The following is a 19,309-nucleotide window of genomic DNA, read 5'->3' as shown; positions in this document are numbered from 1 at the left end:
AGTACCTATGTCTATTTGAATTGTATAATGTTGAAGTAAAAACAAATTATATAAATAAATACAAATTTCATTCGAAGTAATGTGGATAATATAAATGGCGATATATTATAATATAAAACAAAGTATAGTATTTATATGACTTATAATGTATACAAAAGTAAATTATTCAATTGTAAGAGAACTTAAACAATGTATATAATTTTAAAACAAATTCAAACCACTCATAGTTAAAAGTATCAAAGATAAGTAAATTAATGTACAAATTAAAAGTTCGAAAATTACCAGCTAAATTATTTTGGCCGATTCAATCGAACATGCCAACTTTGTGATTTATCTATTCATCTAAATCTAGTTAAAATAATTATTGAAACCAAGAGTACAAAACATAATAATATATAATTTATAAAATCTGAAAATCTGAGGTTTATTACAATATTACACAAATGTTTTAACGGGACATTTTATTTTTGAAATGGGAAACTTAAATTAATTGATTAGATAATACTTATCTAAATAAGTCGTTGCAAAAATCTATTTAATTTAATAAATGATATCAGAATAACATATTTATTGAATTATTTATAAATCCTTAGAAAATAAATAGTTATGAATACATATTTTATATGATACCTAAACCACTGCGTATGATAAAATTAATTTAAAAAAAAGATAGTCTATTGGGAGAGATTGAAAATAAACTCAGTTCTGATTATATTATTCCTGGAATGTTTCTCATTTCAGCTATGTATTCGTCCCATGTGGGATCGTTAAAAAAATGTTAGAGGCCTGTCAATTTTTCACGGAAAACGTAAATCTTATAAGGTATAGATTTAAAATTATCTAACTTAATATTGAAAAAATTACTATACATAATATTATTAATATTAAAGAAATTCAAGTAATAATTAGGAACTAAACCTATTGTTGTATAATATAATAAGAAGATAATATGCAAAACATATACATAATCGGTCAAGAACGAATATTAGTAAAAAAAAAAATTACAATTCAATACATGAATACCTATATTTTTTTTTATTTTTTGGTCTTTCATACTTGTGTTTTATATTTAAAATAGGTTATTGAAATATTATACTATTCTCATGTAAATAAAATGTACTAATATCTTTAATTTGATATTTTGATTGTAAACATTTTACTCGTATCACTCACACACACACACACACACACACACACACACACACAAAATCCACCACTTTATTATCTATAGGTATACATGTGATTATGATATGCTATCTAAAATGACAACAGTTTAGTATGAGGCTTCAGAAAAATAAACCGGAAGCTTTAAATATGCAGAAACTCTCAAAAACTCATGCCACATACTTTTCTGCAGTTTATTTTACTAAATTTAAAGGAGGATGAATTTATTGATAATTTTGGAGAAATTTAAACATATACACGGTTGTTGCACACTTTTTAACCTAACCGGGAGAGGGGGCTGATTTGTGGTATGATATTTGTACAATGAAATTTTAAACTTTGTCGAATTTTTTTTTTATATCGATTCAATTGTTTGGACTAGGTATTGGTGGTAATAAACTTTAACGGGTTTTTATAAACAACCCAAAACATCGTTACCATCGATTTAAGCGCATATAATTTAATTATGATTGTATGAATATTGAATGCGATATGATTTCGACTACATTGGGCAGTGTTCGCATATGGTAATGAATCTATTACATACTATGATGATTTTATTTCAATCGATCCGCATGTCGGTTACCACGACAAGTCTATAGTCTACATTTTTAATAAAAACAATTTACACACACACACACACATATATACAGAATACATATATAGTACCTATATAGTATAACTTTACGACTCGCGGACAACAGCGCGTGATAAAAGCGGAATATAATATATATTATATATACACGAGCGAATTTTTGGGGTGATGCGATGCACGACGACATATTAGATCAATTTGCAGGAGTGGGACTGCGATCGCTTTCTGGACGACTTCGGGTGCGTTTTGAATCTCATGCAGCACTGAGTCTGCCGGTTAAGACTGGACGTGCTCGCGTCGTCGTCGGGTTCGTCGTCTGCACACCGCCGCCGCCGGCCGTATATCTGCCCGTCCGACTTGGACGTGGTCACTACAGCTCGGGCGGCGTCGGTCGGCGACGCTGACGAAGGCGACGATCTGGGCGGCGGAGTGGTGGGACCGGCCGAAGACAGGTCCAAATCGTCGTCGTCGTCGTTGTCCGGCGGTAGATCGTCGTCGGATGACTCGGGGAAAGGGTGCGGGTGGTCCTCCGCTCCGACGTCCGATCCACCCAGGTCGTCCGCGTCTCGGGTCTGCAGCGACCGCTGATCGTCTGAATCGACGCTGTCCACGCAATCGGACGAGACGTAATCGGCCACGTGCACCAGTACGGGATTGGACTTGATGGTCGGCGGCGGTGGCGGCGGTGGCGGTGGTGGTGGTGGCGGCGGCGGCGGCGGTGGCGACTGCGAAATCGCCGCCGACTCCGCGGGTGGTTCCGGAAACGCTACCGGAAGTAGCGGTGACGAATCGGCCGTGACGTCCTCTTCCTTGTGCGTCTCCGGCGACGACGGAGCCGTCTGCGTGCCGCCACGGCCGCCCACCGCGTTTCTCACGTATCTGTGTCTCTGGACGGCGACCGCGACAGCTGCAGTGGAAGTGCAGTCCGGCGGCTTCGGTAGCTGTTCGATTTTCCTCGCAAACCGCGACAGCGGTGACGAGCTCCTGTTCAGACACGTCAACCGTTGCAGCTCTTTCTGCGACACGATGGGCGTGCAACTTATTGAATTCGATCGGGACTCTGTAACATTCACGACGCGCAATTTATTATTTTCTCTACGTCACTCGGGCAGTTACATAAATCGGCTATCTCATTATTCTCATTTCAAAGGAAAAACAAGTTAAATATTAACTGTTTTTATTATATCGTTGTTGTTGTTGTTGTTGTAGAATTGTACATAATTTATTTAATGGAATAGATCTGAAAAGGGAGAGTATTGCAGAAATTACGTTTTTAGTTTTAGTAGAAACTCTAAACGCATACAAATAAACAAAAACAACGACGAATATTGCTTAAATTATTGATATTTATATTTACACTGTGCCATTCGTTAATAATGTTCTATGCACATTCTATAAAGATTGTTTTTAATAACACACGTTTATTCAGCAAATTATTGTCTTAGTTAATTTTTACGGTTTTATGGATTTCAGGATTTGTAAAGATATTTAAAATATGTATACAAAATTCAAATAACACATCTAAAGTATAATAGGTTTCGACTTACTTGTTGACTAAATAAAATCTTTAATTATAATAATTAGGCAACTAAAATTTGTTAGTTAGTATAATAATACTTTTAATTATTTTTATGAAAATATGTGCCCTGAATATTAGTTATTAGTTATAATAAAATATATTTTTATTAATGAATTTATTGTTCGTTATAAAATATAAATTATATTTAAGTAACTATACTAAGTTAATATTTGTGTGTATTATTCTTGAAACTAACAAATTGTATATCAAAACATGATCTAATTTATAATAGCTACCAATTTACCATAATAATTAAATTGTTATTTAGAACTATTATAATGATTGACAATATATTACTTAGTCGTAATGCGTCGTATAATAGATTTAATTTTATAAGAGACAAGTAGCATAATATTTAACGTTGTGTTTTTCTTAAAATAAATTACTTAATGCAAGCACTATCATAATAATATTATTTAAGAGTTCGTTTAAAAAGCTTATGGTACATTTTCATTTTTCAAGTCGTGTGCAAACATATTTTATGTTATTTTTATGATAATATAAAACACGAACTTTAAATCATGTTTTATTTTTATTATTCTTCTTCTAAAGTACAGCATAGGTGCATTAAATAAAATAAAGTAGGTGCTTAAAATAATCTCAATAATATGTAAAACAATACATTATACATATATATCGTACCAGTATTATGTTTTTGCAATGAATTCTATATTTTATCACGTGATTCGAGTCATACATTATTGATATTAAAAGATGATTTGGTATTGCTAAAAAGGGGGTACGATATATATAATATCTTCAAAATAATTCAATTTAATAACTGTTAGATTAGTGCTTCAGATAGTTTAGATAATACATGTAAACCTCATAAGCTAATAGACAATACATTTGTATTATAGTAAGTATTATTAATATTCTATTAAAATCAAAAAGTAAAACATTGATAATACGTACACTATTCGAAAGAATAATAGTCCTTACAACTATAATGTAACTATTGAATAAAAAAAAAATATAAAAATGGATCCTAATTGTTGTCAATGAAATCTCGTTTTATTTTTGAAATATTTTTATTGCAATAATAAAAGTAATTCAATCTATATGAATAAGACACAAAAAACTTTAAAACATTCTAATGATTTACGAGTGATCAAAGAACAGTAAAGATTATACCATCGTAAACTATAACATTCAAATGCTCGTAAGTTTGTGACCTTAGCCGCTAAACCTTTACGATCGTAAAGAAAAAAAGGATTATAATATTATCTTTTACATTTTATTTTTCAATCTTCATTGCTATCATAAAAAGTATTCAATTTTGTTATTTTAATTACAGAGAAATTACAGCGTTGTTTTGGAAATTGTAAAAATTAGACATTTTTTTTTTTTATACTTCAGAATTTAAGATTATTAGATTATTATTTTCTTTAATATATTGCATTAAATAATGCGCATTAAAGGGTTTTTCATCTACCATTGTTTTATTCGAAAATATTTTTATTATCTGATTTAGTTTTCCTTTTATGATTTTCATTTATTCTTATCTAATTAGAATCAGTTTATTCATTTCTATCTTTTGTTTAAGAACTACTTGTATTTTTTTATATAGAATATGGTTTTTTTTTAAAAATTGAAACCTTAATAGATGAATAGTCGGAAAATAATAACAATAAATATTTCACGTATTTAATATATATTATGGTGAAATTTATCACTTTTAACGTTAGAAATTACATTTCATTTATATATCTATACTATATAATAATATAATAAGAAAATTTGACGAAAAAAGGGAAAAAAATGACATTTAATTTGAGAAAATAATATACATACCATTTTGAGATTTATTTATATTTGAATAATATGTTCTTAAAAATATATTGTATTTAACCATACAATGTTGAACTTTTTATTTAAATATTCCGATTTTATTTATATAATATACGCATAATGTATTATATTATTTAAGCATTTTGGATTGCACACAAATAAGATAGATTTTAGAACTTTTTAAATTATAATAGATTAATAGACCACTCATTGCTCACTGTTTACTGTTGAAGAAATCTACAATAAAATATATTTTGAGGGTGCATAAATCTGTATAATGAACGATTTTAGTATTAAACATACAATATTTATCATATATTACACAATAGTATTGTTAAGACATCGCATATATATATTATATTAGTTTATGTTTCGGTGCTGTGTACAAACCTCGATAATATTCTCTAACTGGTGAACGCGATATCGAGTGTCTTGCCACTTCTTGAAATGTTACCGGCGAGTATGTCCTGATCCTGTCTTCGGCCAACTGCATGGTCATGTCAGTGTTGCGTTCCACAATGTCAAATACCGTATCGGCACTACGCTCCCACTCCAATTCTGGTAAATCGGAATTGGCCAGCGGCAGCACCCGGCTTAATGGTGGTCGGCTTTCCCGGTGTTCCAACCAATACGTTTTCATGGCGCCTGAAAAACAAATTTTGGAATCAAAACAGACCACGCCAGGACCACAGCAATGGCGGCGGCCCTTACCTTTTCCTTTCACATAAATCTCACCACGCTCTTTGACCATGTACGATGCTGAAATCAGATCTCTGGTGGTTTGTGATATATGAATTTTCATTGCTTCGCTCGTAGATTCCATTCGAGATGCGGTGTTGACCGAGTCACCGAACAAACAGTATCTCGGCATTTTTAAGCCGACAATACCAGCTACCACTGCTCCGGAATGTACGCCGACGCGGATTTGCAAATGAGACCCTATGGCCAAAATAAAATATAATAATATGTGCGTATAATATACAAGCGAATTCGTTATGCGGATAAAATGTGAATATGTGATTTATAATTAAATTTGTTTTCAATTTTCAAAATAAATCGCAGAGACATCAACGGAAACTTTATACGTCATGAATGTATCTGAAAAATTATAAATTAAAAAAATTACCCGTCGACGGATCTTTTAGATCTGTAATGGCGTCAACCATATCCAATGCCATATCACACACCTTCTCTGCGTGATTGTCTTCAGTCATCGGTGCACCCGAAACAACCATATATGCATCACCAATAGTTTCCACCTGAAATTGTATTTTTAATTCGTGTAATTATTGTAATTAGCAATATATTGTCACGACATAAATTATATGATGTATCCGTTAACAGATGTGTAACCTTATAGACTTTGTTCCGTTCAGTTAGTGTGTCGAATATAGAATACATGGCGTTAAGCATTGAAACCACTTCCATCGGGGTGATTCTGCTACATATTTCGGTAAACGTGACAATGTCCGAAAACAATATGGACACGCTGTCAAACATCTGAAAAATGATTTATGTACTATTAATAATCAATTCACATTTTAATACGTCTTATTACTTGGCATGTGTCAATGGGGTTTTCGCCCGACCTCAGTCGATCGGCCACTTGTTTGGGTATCATCTGATATAGCAGCTCATCAGTACGCTTCATTTCTTCATCTAGTTTCCGCATCGACTCTTCCAGTTTTTTTGACTTTAACTGCTCTTGGTCTAGTGCCAGCTTTAATTCAACCGACTGTTGTGTCCCTGCCAACATTAGGTCCCTGGGGTATAACAGAAACAAAACGAGCACCCATCAATTTGTATAGTTATACACGTGTATTTCAGTAATCAACCATCGTGTACAGTTTTATTGACAACAATTAAACAGATAAACGAAGTATTTCCAATGAATTATTTCACTGACTACCAACCTGCTGAAGTCGTGCATGGAGAGATCATTTATGTATAGGCCGGTAGTAACTAATGCATTGAGATCAGGCATCACGGGCGTACCCAAGTACATCATCATTTGCCAATTGTCCATATAAATCATTTGTCCTAAATTAATCGAGGATTGTCTTTATTTAGTAATAGTTTTGTAATTCAAATAAAATGTTTTGGGTATACAACAAAACGATTCAGAATTTAATTTTTAGTATACGATTTATAGATTTATACCTTATTAATACATTTTTTTTATACCTTTTAATCGAAGTTTGTTTTCTTCTGGGGAAAAATAAGATTCATCGCTTAGAATGACGTGTCTGTCTGTTGGTCGATTAGAAAGCACTGGTTGAACAGTAACTAGCTCAAAAATATTGTTCGTTCGATTCAAAATCTATTTCACAAACGTTTAGTTATTTTTTGAAATGTTTAAATTGTTTATTTAAGATATATATATATATATATATATATATATAAATATTTACCGTTTGAAATTTAAAAGCTATCAAAGGTCTAACAAGGTCAAACCAATTAGTAATCCGTTTTCCAACTAGATCTGGTAAAATGACCATCAATGAGTTGCCAATGCTTTGAACAATCATATTGGAGCTGTATGAGAAATAATATCAGTTCAATACATGTATTTTGTGTACAGCTATTATTTCCTCTGCAGATTTAAAATTAATTACGTGTATAAAAAATCTTTATAAAAAAAAAAAAAAAATAATAAAAAAATAGCTAAAAAAAATAATTAATGAAGCGAAATAATATTAATTTTACGTCTGTTTTTTGTCATCGACCTGAACACAATGCAAAACGGAAATATTTCGAACAGCACCGATGCACTTATTGGAAGATGTTTTTCCTCCCTTGTCATTGTCATCGATGCTAATGTGAACGCTCTATTATCAAATTTCAATTGAAACGTCACGTGCACTGTATCCATTAAAATCTCTTCACGAACTAGTTCAATGCGCATTTCCTAAAATTATTACACACTCGTTGAAAAAAGGTTGACTCGGAACTTTACTATTGGTTCGTGTTATCGACCTTGTGATAAAAATGCCTAGCCACTTCCTTTATTTGGCCCATAGTATAGTACACGAAACCGCGGCGTTTACTACGGTAATGCAATGTCAATCCTTGTCTAGATTCGTTTTCACAAATGAACGAAGGCGCCTGCATTCTTGGGTATGAAAACTTAAGATATTCATGTAAATTGTCCAAACCTATAATCCAATTTATACAATCTCTAAAATATTGTCAAGTGCTTTTATAATTGGTATTGGGTATGGATATTAGTAAAACCAAATTTAAATACATTTTAGAACTAATTATTTAAAATATATAATATTTTAGAAAACAACAAAAAATGTATTCCCACAATTTTTTTAACTGTAATATATGTATATACAATATATATACTGTATAACACTGCTAAATGCCAATGGATCATTTTTTCACAACATGCTACAACATGTTTTATTAGTTGTTATAACCAATCCAATCAATTTACTACTAATATATAACAATAAAAAAAACAATTAATCTAGTGCCCCTGCCATTTTTATCTGTATTGATTAAAAACTTTAATAAATAACAGAGAAATAAAAAAGTGTAACAACCCATGTTCTTAATTATATGAAACATAACAAATATTAAATTGAATAAAATTTCTTATTTAAAATTTACTAAAAATAAACATAACAATGTTTTTAAATTAAATTAACATACTTTTATTATATTAAACATTTAGGTTTATAATACAATTTAACAAAATACATTATTTATAATATAATTATATAGTATCCAAGTATAATAAGAAATAATAACAATGTTAATTAAACGAATTAAATTAAATACTTTCATAAGAGTTATAATATTTTATAGGTTAAAACTGTAAGAAAATATAAGACATTGTTTTAATGTATGTTCATAATATTATCATCTCGTGTTTTTATTTGTGTTTGCTCATTTTGTTGTTTCATAACTGTGTAACAATTACGAACATTAATGGGTAGTATGCGACACTATTGGTTCTTTGTAAGCATTACCGGAAGAAAAGCACCCGCTGTTTTAATATACAAATATATTATAAATATATAAATGCACCTAGCTTATAGTATTAAGATAATTTAGAGAAATAGAATCAGATAAAAATATGAAAAATAAATAAGTTAAGACTAGAAGAAAAAGAAAATGAAAAAATACGCATACGCATAATAAATAAGAAAAAACGTAGAAAAAATAAAAAAATAATACAGTTAAATTTTTAGAAATTCAAGTATAAAGATATTAGTCGGAACAACTTTTTTTTTTATAAAAATGATACTTAAATATTATAAAAAATAACAAATAGTTAGGTAGTAAGTACTACTGTACTAGTATGACGTATTCATAACATTTAAGTGGAAAGGTAGTGAATAACGATTGGCGAATTATATACTATATACATATTATATAAAAATTATAAATTTATATGAGCAATATATAATATGATTTCTATAAAATATATAAAAATTCAGGAGCCAATGTCCATTTCATTATTGTTAAATAAAACAAGAGTATAGGTACTAACATAATATTATAATTAATATTTTGAAACATTTATTTTACCAAATTAATGCCTGTACGTCGCTAATATTCTAGGTATTTATATCAGTTGAGTTTGTGAACTATCTTTATTACGATAATATAATACCGTCCGTATAATAATATCGTTGTGCACAGATTATCAAATGATTGGTACGAAACCTTATTTTTTTTTTTTTCATTAATAATCAATATTATTCTATGCACAATGATAGTTTAATTTGAAGTGCATATTGTAATGGAGAAGGTAGGGTTTCATACATGTGTACATAATACGAACGCATATATTTTAAGGTCAAACGTGCATTATTGATTCAAGTCACGAATAAGCGCATGAATGAAACTTGTGAATCGTTACTACTTGTTCTATAAATAACCGTTATCGTGAAATTTGGATTATACATTCATGCTATAAAATAATTACAGAGAGTTATTGATTTCAACGTTAGATTAAAAAGCGAAACTTCTATGTACCTATCAAAGTCATTTTAAAATAGATTAAACAATAATTAAATTTGTGATTTTAATTGATCGCATACCGTTTAGAAAGTCTCTCATGTGTCGTCCCAATACCGATAGTACCCTATCATAACCATATTGGCCGACAAAACTGACGAAATGAACTCCCATTTGTTCAAAAAATTCTTTTTCCGTAATTCCAAGCACCTTAAAAACATATCAAACACGAGTTTAAACGAATTAATGTTGTTATAAATACACTTGTGTGAATAATTTTTATGAATGTGGTTAAATGTGCATAATACTTGTTGGGATTTTTTCGCTAGTCGTGGAATAAGCGTTTCACAATACACTTGGTGTACACTAAAACTAGGTTGGTCCACATTGGCCATTCGCCGAATCTCTTCCCATCTGTCTTCGCCGTACATTTTTTTTATATACTCCGAGAGGTTTTCCAATAAAAGCCCGTACATTTTTGATCTGAAATAGAATAGTCGCTTTATGAATTGATATCGACGTGTTTTGACCGGAGTCTCGTGTTGGAGATATTGGACCAAACTGTCTGTGAAATTGGTTTAAAAAAGACTAGATAAAACGTTTCAAACCAATGGCCCCTACCGTAAAATGTGTTCTTAGATAATAAAAAAATCTAAAAAGAACTTAAGAAATAATAATTTTTATATATATATATCAATTAATTTACCAAACACAAAGTAGTAATATGATATCAAACGTAAATTGTATAAAAAAAAGGTCCCCCTCGTTTGATAATATATTATTTACTGTACTCAATTCTTGTTTATCAGTGACACGCAGCTTGCAGCTTTTATTTTTATTTTTTTAGTTTCCCCGATGAGTTACGAATCACAAATCACACATTACCATCAATTCTAAAATCTTTTTTGATACGATTTATAAGCAAAACCCTACCAGTGTATTGATAACTTTAAGCATAAAAGACTTTTGTGTTAATTATTAATCCATGCACGACAAATTTTTCAAAGCTAAGTAAAAAAAAAACCATCGAATCTGATCATATTTCAATCACGATTTTCCTTTTGTCATTTATTTTGTTATATAGTATGGTTATAATATGGGTTATATTATATTTCTTTTATAATATATATAGATCTGTTTAGCATTCTTTATTATCCCATTTTAAATTATTGAGTAAAAAAATACGTGACACAGCCATTGCGTTTTTATTCCTTGAAAAATACTCATGCTTAATTCAATTCCAATATATTCAACGACACAATCGCATGTTCTGAAATCACAATTTTAACCGTTTGCCATTTAATTCTATGCCCGTGTTTGATACTAACAAATATTTAGCGGTACCGTTGCGAGTGAGTTCTGAAATTACTAACATCCCATTAGACGTTTAATTTTATACCTGTGTTTTGTTAGTGACAAGTATTTATTAATTTGAAACGTTTGGCTCGATGTAAACGGGACACTATTGGTGTGCCAATTACGCAGTAGGATAGGGTGTTTCTTTTTAACGTACTTTTCACACAGGTGCAATGATTTCGAGCTATAAATTACTCTAAATGTCGTCGCCATAGAAACATCTGGTCATTGCATAAGCTCACAAGTCCAATATCCAAGATGTCGTAAATTTCCTTTCAACTATAAGAGTACGGTTACGGAATGTCATTTTCAGACATCATATATTTTTTTATGTCACATTATAAAATAATATACAAATTTATAAACTTTTGATGAAACCAAATCTTAAAATAATTTAAGAAAATAATTAATTAAAATTGAGACATTTAATCTAACTATTAATTCTAACGAGATGCTATTATTTTGTCAAATTAGATGAAAATACTTTGAAAGAGAAAAATTGGATTGTTTGCTTACAACTAATATAATCCTTATTTAAATTTGATTATAATTTATAACATAAGAATATATAGAAACTACGTTTTAAAATAACTTTGCCAATTATTAATCTTTTAAACGTTTTGATCTTTGACTAGTATATATGTAGACACATAATTGTGAGTGCACTTTTAAAAATATAAAATAGCAAACAAAAATAAAAAAATCTATAGATTTTTATTTCGTTATAAAAAATTCATGCTATGCTACATTCTGAATAAAACATTATACTCAGACAATAAAAAAAGTTATTAGCATGAAAAAATGATTTCTATAGTCCCAACTTTAATTTCAAAGCTTAGAATTATTGTTCGTACTTTACAGCTGTAAATTTTCAAATGATAGAATAAATTTATTTTATTTTTATGTGTGTATTTTATTTTTAATGCAATGAATTTTTTTTTTTTTTTCATAAACGTAATATTAAAATTGTTTTAAGTGTATAAACATAATAAATTGTCAAGTTTAAAATTATTTATGAATAGTTATATTTAAATAAAATATAATAATTAATAAGTATCTTTATTTTATTTTTTATTGATAAAGGATTTAGGTACTTATTGACGATAATGATCATTTTAATTTTCAATTTTTTTAGATTCTCGAAAATATTTTAATAATTTATCAATAATGTATTATTATTTGTTTGTTTTTATTATATTCTCAAGAAATAAATATTAAATCAAGTTTCCATTTAATTTCATCTTATACAATACGCAATATATTTTATTGGTTAGACGGAAATTGCGATATTTGTTACAAATTTACAATATTTATCCTATGGTTTAAAAATCACTAAATTTAAAAAAAAATTGTAAGCTTAATTTAACGTCGATTGGTTCACATTATGTTTATTTGAATCGCATTTCAATTTAATAATAATATATCATGCCATTTTGAACCATGAAATTATGAGTTGTGTATATATAATTTTTAGATGGAATCGTGTGTGGGTAAGCAAACATCACAACAGCAAGTAGGTATTCGAATGTGCCGTGATCCATTCCGATCACGTCATGTTTGCTGTTCACAATTCGTCTCTGTATGACCTTCTACAGGCCCACAGAACCGACGCGACAGTTTACTAGTATACTCAATGACGTTTTGCAATGAATTTATAGGAACCTATTACACCTTATTCATATAAGTACGCGTAATTGAAAAATCTGACAATATATACCTAAGTGTAAAACGTATTCGGCGTAAAAAGCGTTTTTGCGCCAAATAAAAAAAAAAACATTTTTTAAGCTCTGAAGCTGTAGTATTTTATACAATTCATTACTCGGAAGAATACAACTATTGTACAGAAAGTAATTTGAAAAACGAACGGTGACATTATAATGATATCTTAAATTGTTCAAACAGCATTTGAGCTATAAAATCGCAAATAAAATATTAAATTATTAAAAGTTACGAACAAGACTGTAATTAAGTACACCCAGTGGATTCGCGCACTAATGGATCTCGAAAAGAATGATTTTGATGTGCAACCGTTTGCGCGGGAACGTTGTCGGTCGACGGTCGACCTGCATACGGTTTCGAAATTATTGTCTTTTGCGCGGTCGTAAAAAAAAAGTTTTGAGCTTAAAAAAAAATAAAAACAGAAAGCTGTAAAAAATGAAAAACCTCGTAAAAACAATAGTTTATTTTTGGGGAAATTGATGGCACCTCGGGTATGCGAGGGCGCAGTAAAAATAAATAAATACCGCGACGTCGAAACTCGAAACGATATAATAATGTCGCACGCGCAAAAGTAAGTAGGTACACACACACACACACACACACACACCCTAATAATATTAATAATGACAATAATACGAGAATATCATTAATATCGAATTCTCTGTACTCACGTGTTTTGTTGCGCACCGCGATTATAATATTATAATGATAACAATAATAATAATAACAACAACGATATTATATGTGCGTATATTATATTATATCAGTGTAATAGTATCGCGTGTTGGGCGGATCGTCGTTTTATTACTGATTAGTATCGATTATATACAAAGCCGTTTGTGGTCGTCGGTTTTTCGTGAAAAAAAGAATAAAACGTCGCGGCGGCTCCTCAGCGGACGGCACGTGAAATCTCCACCAGAATCATAGTGCGGCACGGGCAGACCGTCGTCGAAATGTGTGAATCAACCAGTGCGTGCGGCGATATAGCTGGCCGACGACGACGGCTGGCACTCGGGAGTCGGCAACGTCGGCGGCGGCAGGGGGCGGCGGCGGCGGCCAGATAGGCCCCAAACGACGACGTGTCCTCGGCCCTCGCCCTCTCCGATGCCGTTTTTTTCCATTATTATTTTATCGTTATGATATTATTATTATTCTCAGCTCTCTCGTCGTCTCCCGATGGCCCTGCCACGCGCCGCCGTCCTACCACTGCGGCGGCACTGCAGCACCGCGAGCGCCAAACACTCGACGGCGAATTAACGTGCGTTACGCGTTTCTGGTTTTCGATTGTCCCTGTGCACGGAACGTCGCGGCCGGCGCATAATGAAGAGATATAATAAATAATAATGATAATATATTAATATTACGATATTATTGTTATGCGTCGATGAAATAATGACAATAATAACAATAACGACAATATGGGTATGAGTATAATATGGCTACGTCGCCGTATTAATAATATGGTAATGTAACGACGGCGGCGGCGGCGGCGGTTGAATTAATTTTGCGCGGCGTACGAAATCGTTTCGCGATACGTTTTATGACAAGACCAGTTCGATGGGGCGCTCGGTCCCGGTGGTATTGGCGGACGGCGGTTTATCGGCATTGCTCTGCAGTGTGTGTGTGTGTGTGTGTGTGTGTGTGTGTGTGTGTGTGTGTGTGTGTGTGTGTGTGTGTGTCTGTGTGTGTGTGTGTCTGTGTGTGTGTGCCTGTCAAGGCGTGTGCGAAAAACAACCCATTCGGCGAACCATGTCAAAACGTGCCACCCACAGTTACGTTTCGAACGTTTTAAAAGCCATCATAGAATGTTTTTCTAGTGCGTGTGTGTGTGTGTTTTTTGTTATGTTACTTTAAGAAATTGCAAACCAAATTTTGAGACGTTCAATTATTATTATTACTATTCTCGAACGCGTGACTACAATATCTGAAACAAGGACGAACTGTACATTTGTTTCAGATCGTCATCGCATTCGTTTTCGGACAGAATGGGTTGAACGTTAAATATTTATTTTATCGTATAACTAGGTACGCAATTTGTCGAATCGGATATTCGTAAGACTCAAGTATATACTCATGACGGTTTTTATTTCAAAGTTATATGCAAATACTGCGGTATTTAAATCAACGTGGTATGAAAAAACATGATGTGTGGCCTATCGTGTTAGGCTTTCAATTCATTATATTGATAGAAAATAATATAATATTGTAATGCCTAACATACACATAATTCAATAATCTTATACTTATAATATAGTAACATCACGTAGGTACACTCTGTTAATTTTCAAATGATTAATATTGTCATTATATTATCTATACGTATTGTTATATAATATAATATCATACTTTTATTAAAAGATATTTTAAAAACAATAACAATGCAAAACATTCGTTTACCACGTTATTCCGGTACGCGTGTTACTACTGATAAAACACTAAAACGTGTGGTAAGCATGTAGCACCTGCAGAAAATACTTAAAGAAACAATGGCAACCGAGATCTATGTCCGCGGGGGTATAGGGTACTAGCGGGTTTGTATCGTCGATGGTTCACTAAAACGACCATTTTTATTTATAGAAAAGAAAAGATACCGAGTGACATCCTTAAATCTCATAAAAATAGTGTTATACGCACAACTATTCGCAGTGTTCGGCTATAGAGGGCATACGGTAAACGAGCGCAGATTTATCCAAAAGCTGGTAAATCGCGGTGAAAATGTTTGAGGATTCTACTACTGATACACATAAACAATAGAATATTTATGGACATAACCTAAGCAGCGATTGGTCCTAAAGCTATAAATTGGTTCTAAAGCTGTAGATTTTATGCTGCGAAATAAAATCGGATATTTCCAATAATATAAAATACATATGTCCTAAATTTCAAAATTCGTGATGGCCAACATCATTTTTACGTGAATTAATTGATTTTATGACTGTAAGCAGTGTACATATTATAGAACTTTTACATTACCTATCATTTTTTCATATTTATACATATATTTAAAAAAAGATAGTACACATTAAACACTTTGAATTACACTATTAAATACATGTATCACCATAATCGTATTAAAATGTGTTACGTAACATAAATATTTGAATTTTAACACAACTTTTACAATGAGAATTTGAAATATTTTTAAAAAAGAATTCAATTTACAAACAAAAAATAAAACAGTTGCATACCAAGTAGTACATGAGATGTACTATATGTTAACCGAAATATTAAATATTTAACTTTAGACGTCCACTTAAGTTCAATATAAAAATATACTATATCAATGTATAATAATATTATACCACTAAAATAGGTGTATGAAAATACAAGTTAAAATGGAAGTCATGTTTAATATATAATATGCTTAACTTTAAGTTAAACATTTCTAAAGCTAATCTAATAAAATAAATATATAAATACGAAACAACGTACCTATACATTTAAATACATTAGAGTTAGTCGTAAGTGGCCATAATAAAAAAGTTGGGTATAGAAATAGGGGCGGGAGAATCGCGCTGGACCGCGAACAGAAATATTGCATGCAGACCGCTTGGGATGACCCACGAAAGTAATAAACTTGTTTAGCATGTATGTAATCGATTTTGATGCGAATACAGTACCAGAAATAAAATCGTTTTTATGTCACCTATTATAAAGACCCATGCTAAATTATAAGATGAGAGTCAACGGACTACGAAAACATTAATAGAGGGTTCGTGGTATAGCGAGCATTCGAGAGAAAATAATCTGGATTAAATGTAGTGCAAAGGGTGCAATGCTCCAACATAACTTTCGAAGAGACAAAACATTTCTACATTGATTTTTTTACTATTTTTATTTCACTTTGATCTACAAGTAGACATTTTTGAGAAAAAGTACCTATAAAATGAATTTATTGTTCACACTTCAATAATTTCAGATGAAATCATTGACTTCTTGTTATAACTCTTTTTAATAACATCGTGGTTTGTCTTGTATTAAAGACTCGAGGGAACTCTTGTTTAAAAAAAAAAAATGAAATAACCATCGAAGTGAAAACAATTGTGTCCATAATACCATGTACTAGAAGAATATTGAAAAAAAAATTACATGTTGTAACTATACTAATAAAAGAGTAGGCAAATTATTATTAAATTATAGATGTGTTTTGCTTTTGATTAAAGTTGATATTTTTCTATTATTCATATACCGTTATTTATATTTTATCTTTTAATTGTAATGTTTAATAATAATGTATTATTTCAATTTCCGTTGATTTGATTATCGAGTTTATTAATTTTTTTTTTTTTGTTTAAAAATAAAAGTTCAATAGTAACCAAAGAAATTAAAACTATATACATTACAAGAAAGAACAAAATACAACTAAAAAAAAACCTATTTATTTAGTCGAACATAATTTATGATTCAAGTTAATCTAATTTTTTGGTAAGATAGAATAATTTAAATTTTAAATAATATTAATATATATGAATAATATTATAATAATCGTTAAACTAAAATTAAAATCATATATGAATAATTTAATTTTTTTTTAATAACTCACTAGTCAATGGTTTATTTTATATATAATCCACAGGTAACTCTAAAAATATAAAATTAAAACATTTTATTTAATGTTAAATTAAATTAACTTTTTTAATTTTTGCATCTCGTGTATTGAATAAAAAAAATAGATTCGTTTCTTTTTAATCACTGTTTCTGTCAAAAATTGTCTGGTGGAAGTAATGTTTTTTTTTTTTAATTCGCTTAGTCAAGTATCGACCAAGTTTACTGCAGTGCAGTCGTTGGTGAATCGTATAGCAAAACTTTGTTCGTTACCGAAATCTATGGTGGTCATAACCAAAGTTTGTCAACCGGAAACATTGAACGCGTTCGGTGGACGTAATTCGCGCAGAACGGTGACGGCGGCACTGTATAGGTACCACAATTATACACGTGTTAAAGAATTCATATTATTACACTACTGCTGCCTTAGATACCTAAGAAAAATACCTAATTGCATAGCGTTACATCGAAGACGAAATATAAGAAAAAATAATTATAAAAATTATATTTTGGCAATCGCCCAATGGAATTCGTCGATGCCACGTGTATTTTTTAACTTTGTTTTCATTCAAAAATCTCTTTGAACCATCCAAAGTAAACGATAGGCTTCCGAAACTTTATGACTCAACTCAGTAAATCCATCATCATCCACTAAAAGTAAACACCATCATTGCGTTTCCACACCAGTGTTTATCTAACATATACACTAATACACTATATAGTAGGTATACACATTGATTAATTGAATTTCCGCGAAGGAAAAAAGTGTCCAAAGGTATCAAATATAACAAAATAACCAAAATCTTTAGAGGAAAAATTTAATAAACCGAATTTGGTATTAGATCAAAATGTTCTTATTATACACGGATAGAGTATAGATTGCAGTAAATAAATTATTAAATGCAAAACGTAAGTAGGTAATCCGCTTTGCACTTCTGCTGTACAGATGGTGTAGAGTGAACCACGTCATTGAAGAGTAAGTCACTTTAACGCACACGTTAAATTTAAATTCAAAGATGTATCATTGCATATATTATGAAAACAATTCTGAGTGATAATGGTTTGTCAGCCTATATTACTAAATACTAATAATTATATGTTGTGATGTATTTATAATGCTATCAAAATAATTTATTTTATCATTTATAATACAGTAGGCTGAATTATTTTTTTCCAATAACATTGCACTTTATTGTGTCATTTTGTAATGTATAAATAAAATGTCATAATACAAGTTAAGAGGTTAAAATTGCCATGGATAATATTTTTAAATTAAAACAAAATAAAACTAAATTCATTATTCTTTGTTTAAATATCTAGTTTTGTCCAATTTTAAATTTAAAATATCATTAAAAAAAATATATATATATAGTATATTATTAGGTTATAGTATATTATGAATTAGTTATGAGAAATGTTGTATTCAATTTTTAAATCTTAGCTATAAAAATTGTATATTTTAGTTTGGGAGACTTAGAGGAGCTTAGCTACCCAAGTATTTCAATAGATAAACCCCCAAAAATCGAAGGTAATATGTTATATTTTTGTATAAAAAGGGTGTGCGGGTCACTTACATTGGATTATTA

The 19,309-nt window shown here is 30.5% G+C and overlaps 1 protein-coding gene and 1 long non-coding RNA gene across 3 annotated transcripts in view; one reads left to right on the top strand and one right to left on the bottom strand.

The window, feature by feature from the left end:
- The window catches only part of LOC132921627 (uncharacterized), a 33,676-nt gene that overhangs the window by 444 nt on the left and 13,923 nt on the right, over positions 1 to 19,309 (top strand). The window lies entirely within an intron of this gene.
- LOC132921614 (soluble guanylate cyclase 88E-like) lies at positions 81 to 14,177 on the bottom strand. Of its 2 annotated transcripts, none has more exons than XM_060984741.1 (14): positions 13,850 to 14,177; positions 10,412 to 10,586; positions 10,187 to 10,313; positions 8,106 to 8,284; positions 7,856 to 8,037; positions 7,541 to 7,664; positions 7,314 to 7,449; positions 7,043 to 7,169; positions 6,688 to 6,892; positions 6,483 to 6,629; positions 6,256 to 6,388; positions 5,841 to 6,068; positions 5,520 to 5,774; positions 81 to 2,819 (listed from the first exon to the last, which is right to left on the bottom strand). In XM_060984741.1, exons 2-14 carry the CDS (start codon positions 10,577 to 10,579, stop codon positions 1,948 to 1,950), a joined length of 2,883 nt encoding a protein of 960 aa, XP_060840724.1. In that variant the 5' UTR covers positions 10,580 to 10,586; positions 13,850 to 14,177; the 3' UTR covers positions 81 to 1,947. The 2 variants fall into 2 exon arrangements, with proteins under 2 accessions (XP_060840724.1, XP_060840731.1); XM_060984748.1 differs by having other exon boundaries at positions 5,865 to 6,068.

This window comes from Rhopalosiphum padi, chromosome 1, assembly GCF_020882245.1.
Source record: "Rhopalosiphum padi isolate XX-2018 chromosome 1, ASM2088224v1, whole genome shotgun sequence".
Lineage (NCBI taxonomy): Eukaryota > Metazoa > Arthropoda > Insecta > Hemiptera > Aphididae > Rhopalosiphum > Rhopalosiphum padi.
Note: the sequence above shows the minus strand (reverse complement) of the source record. Positions and strands in the feature narration are given on the sequence as shown.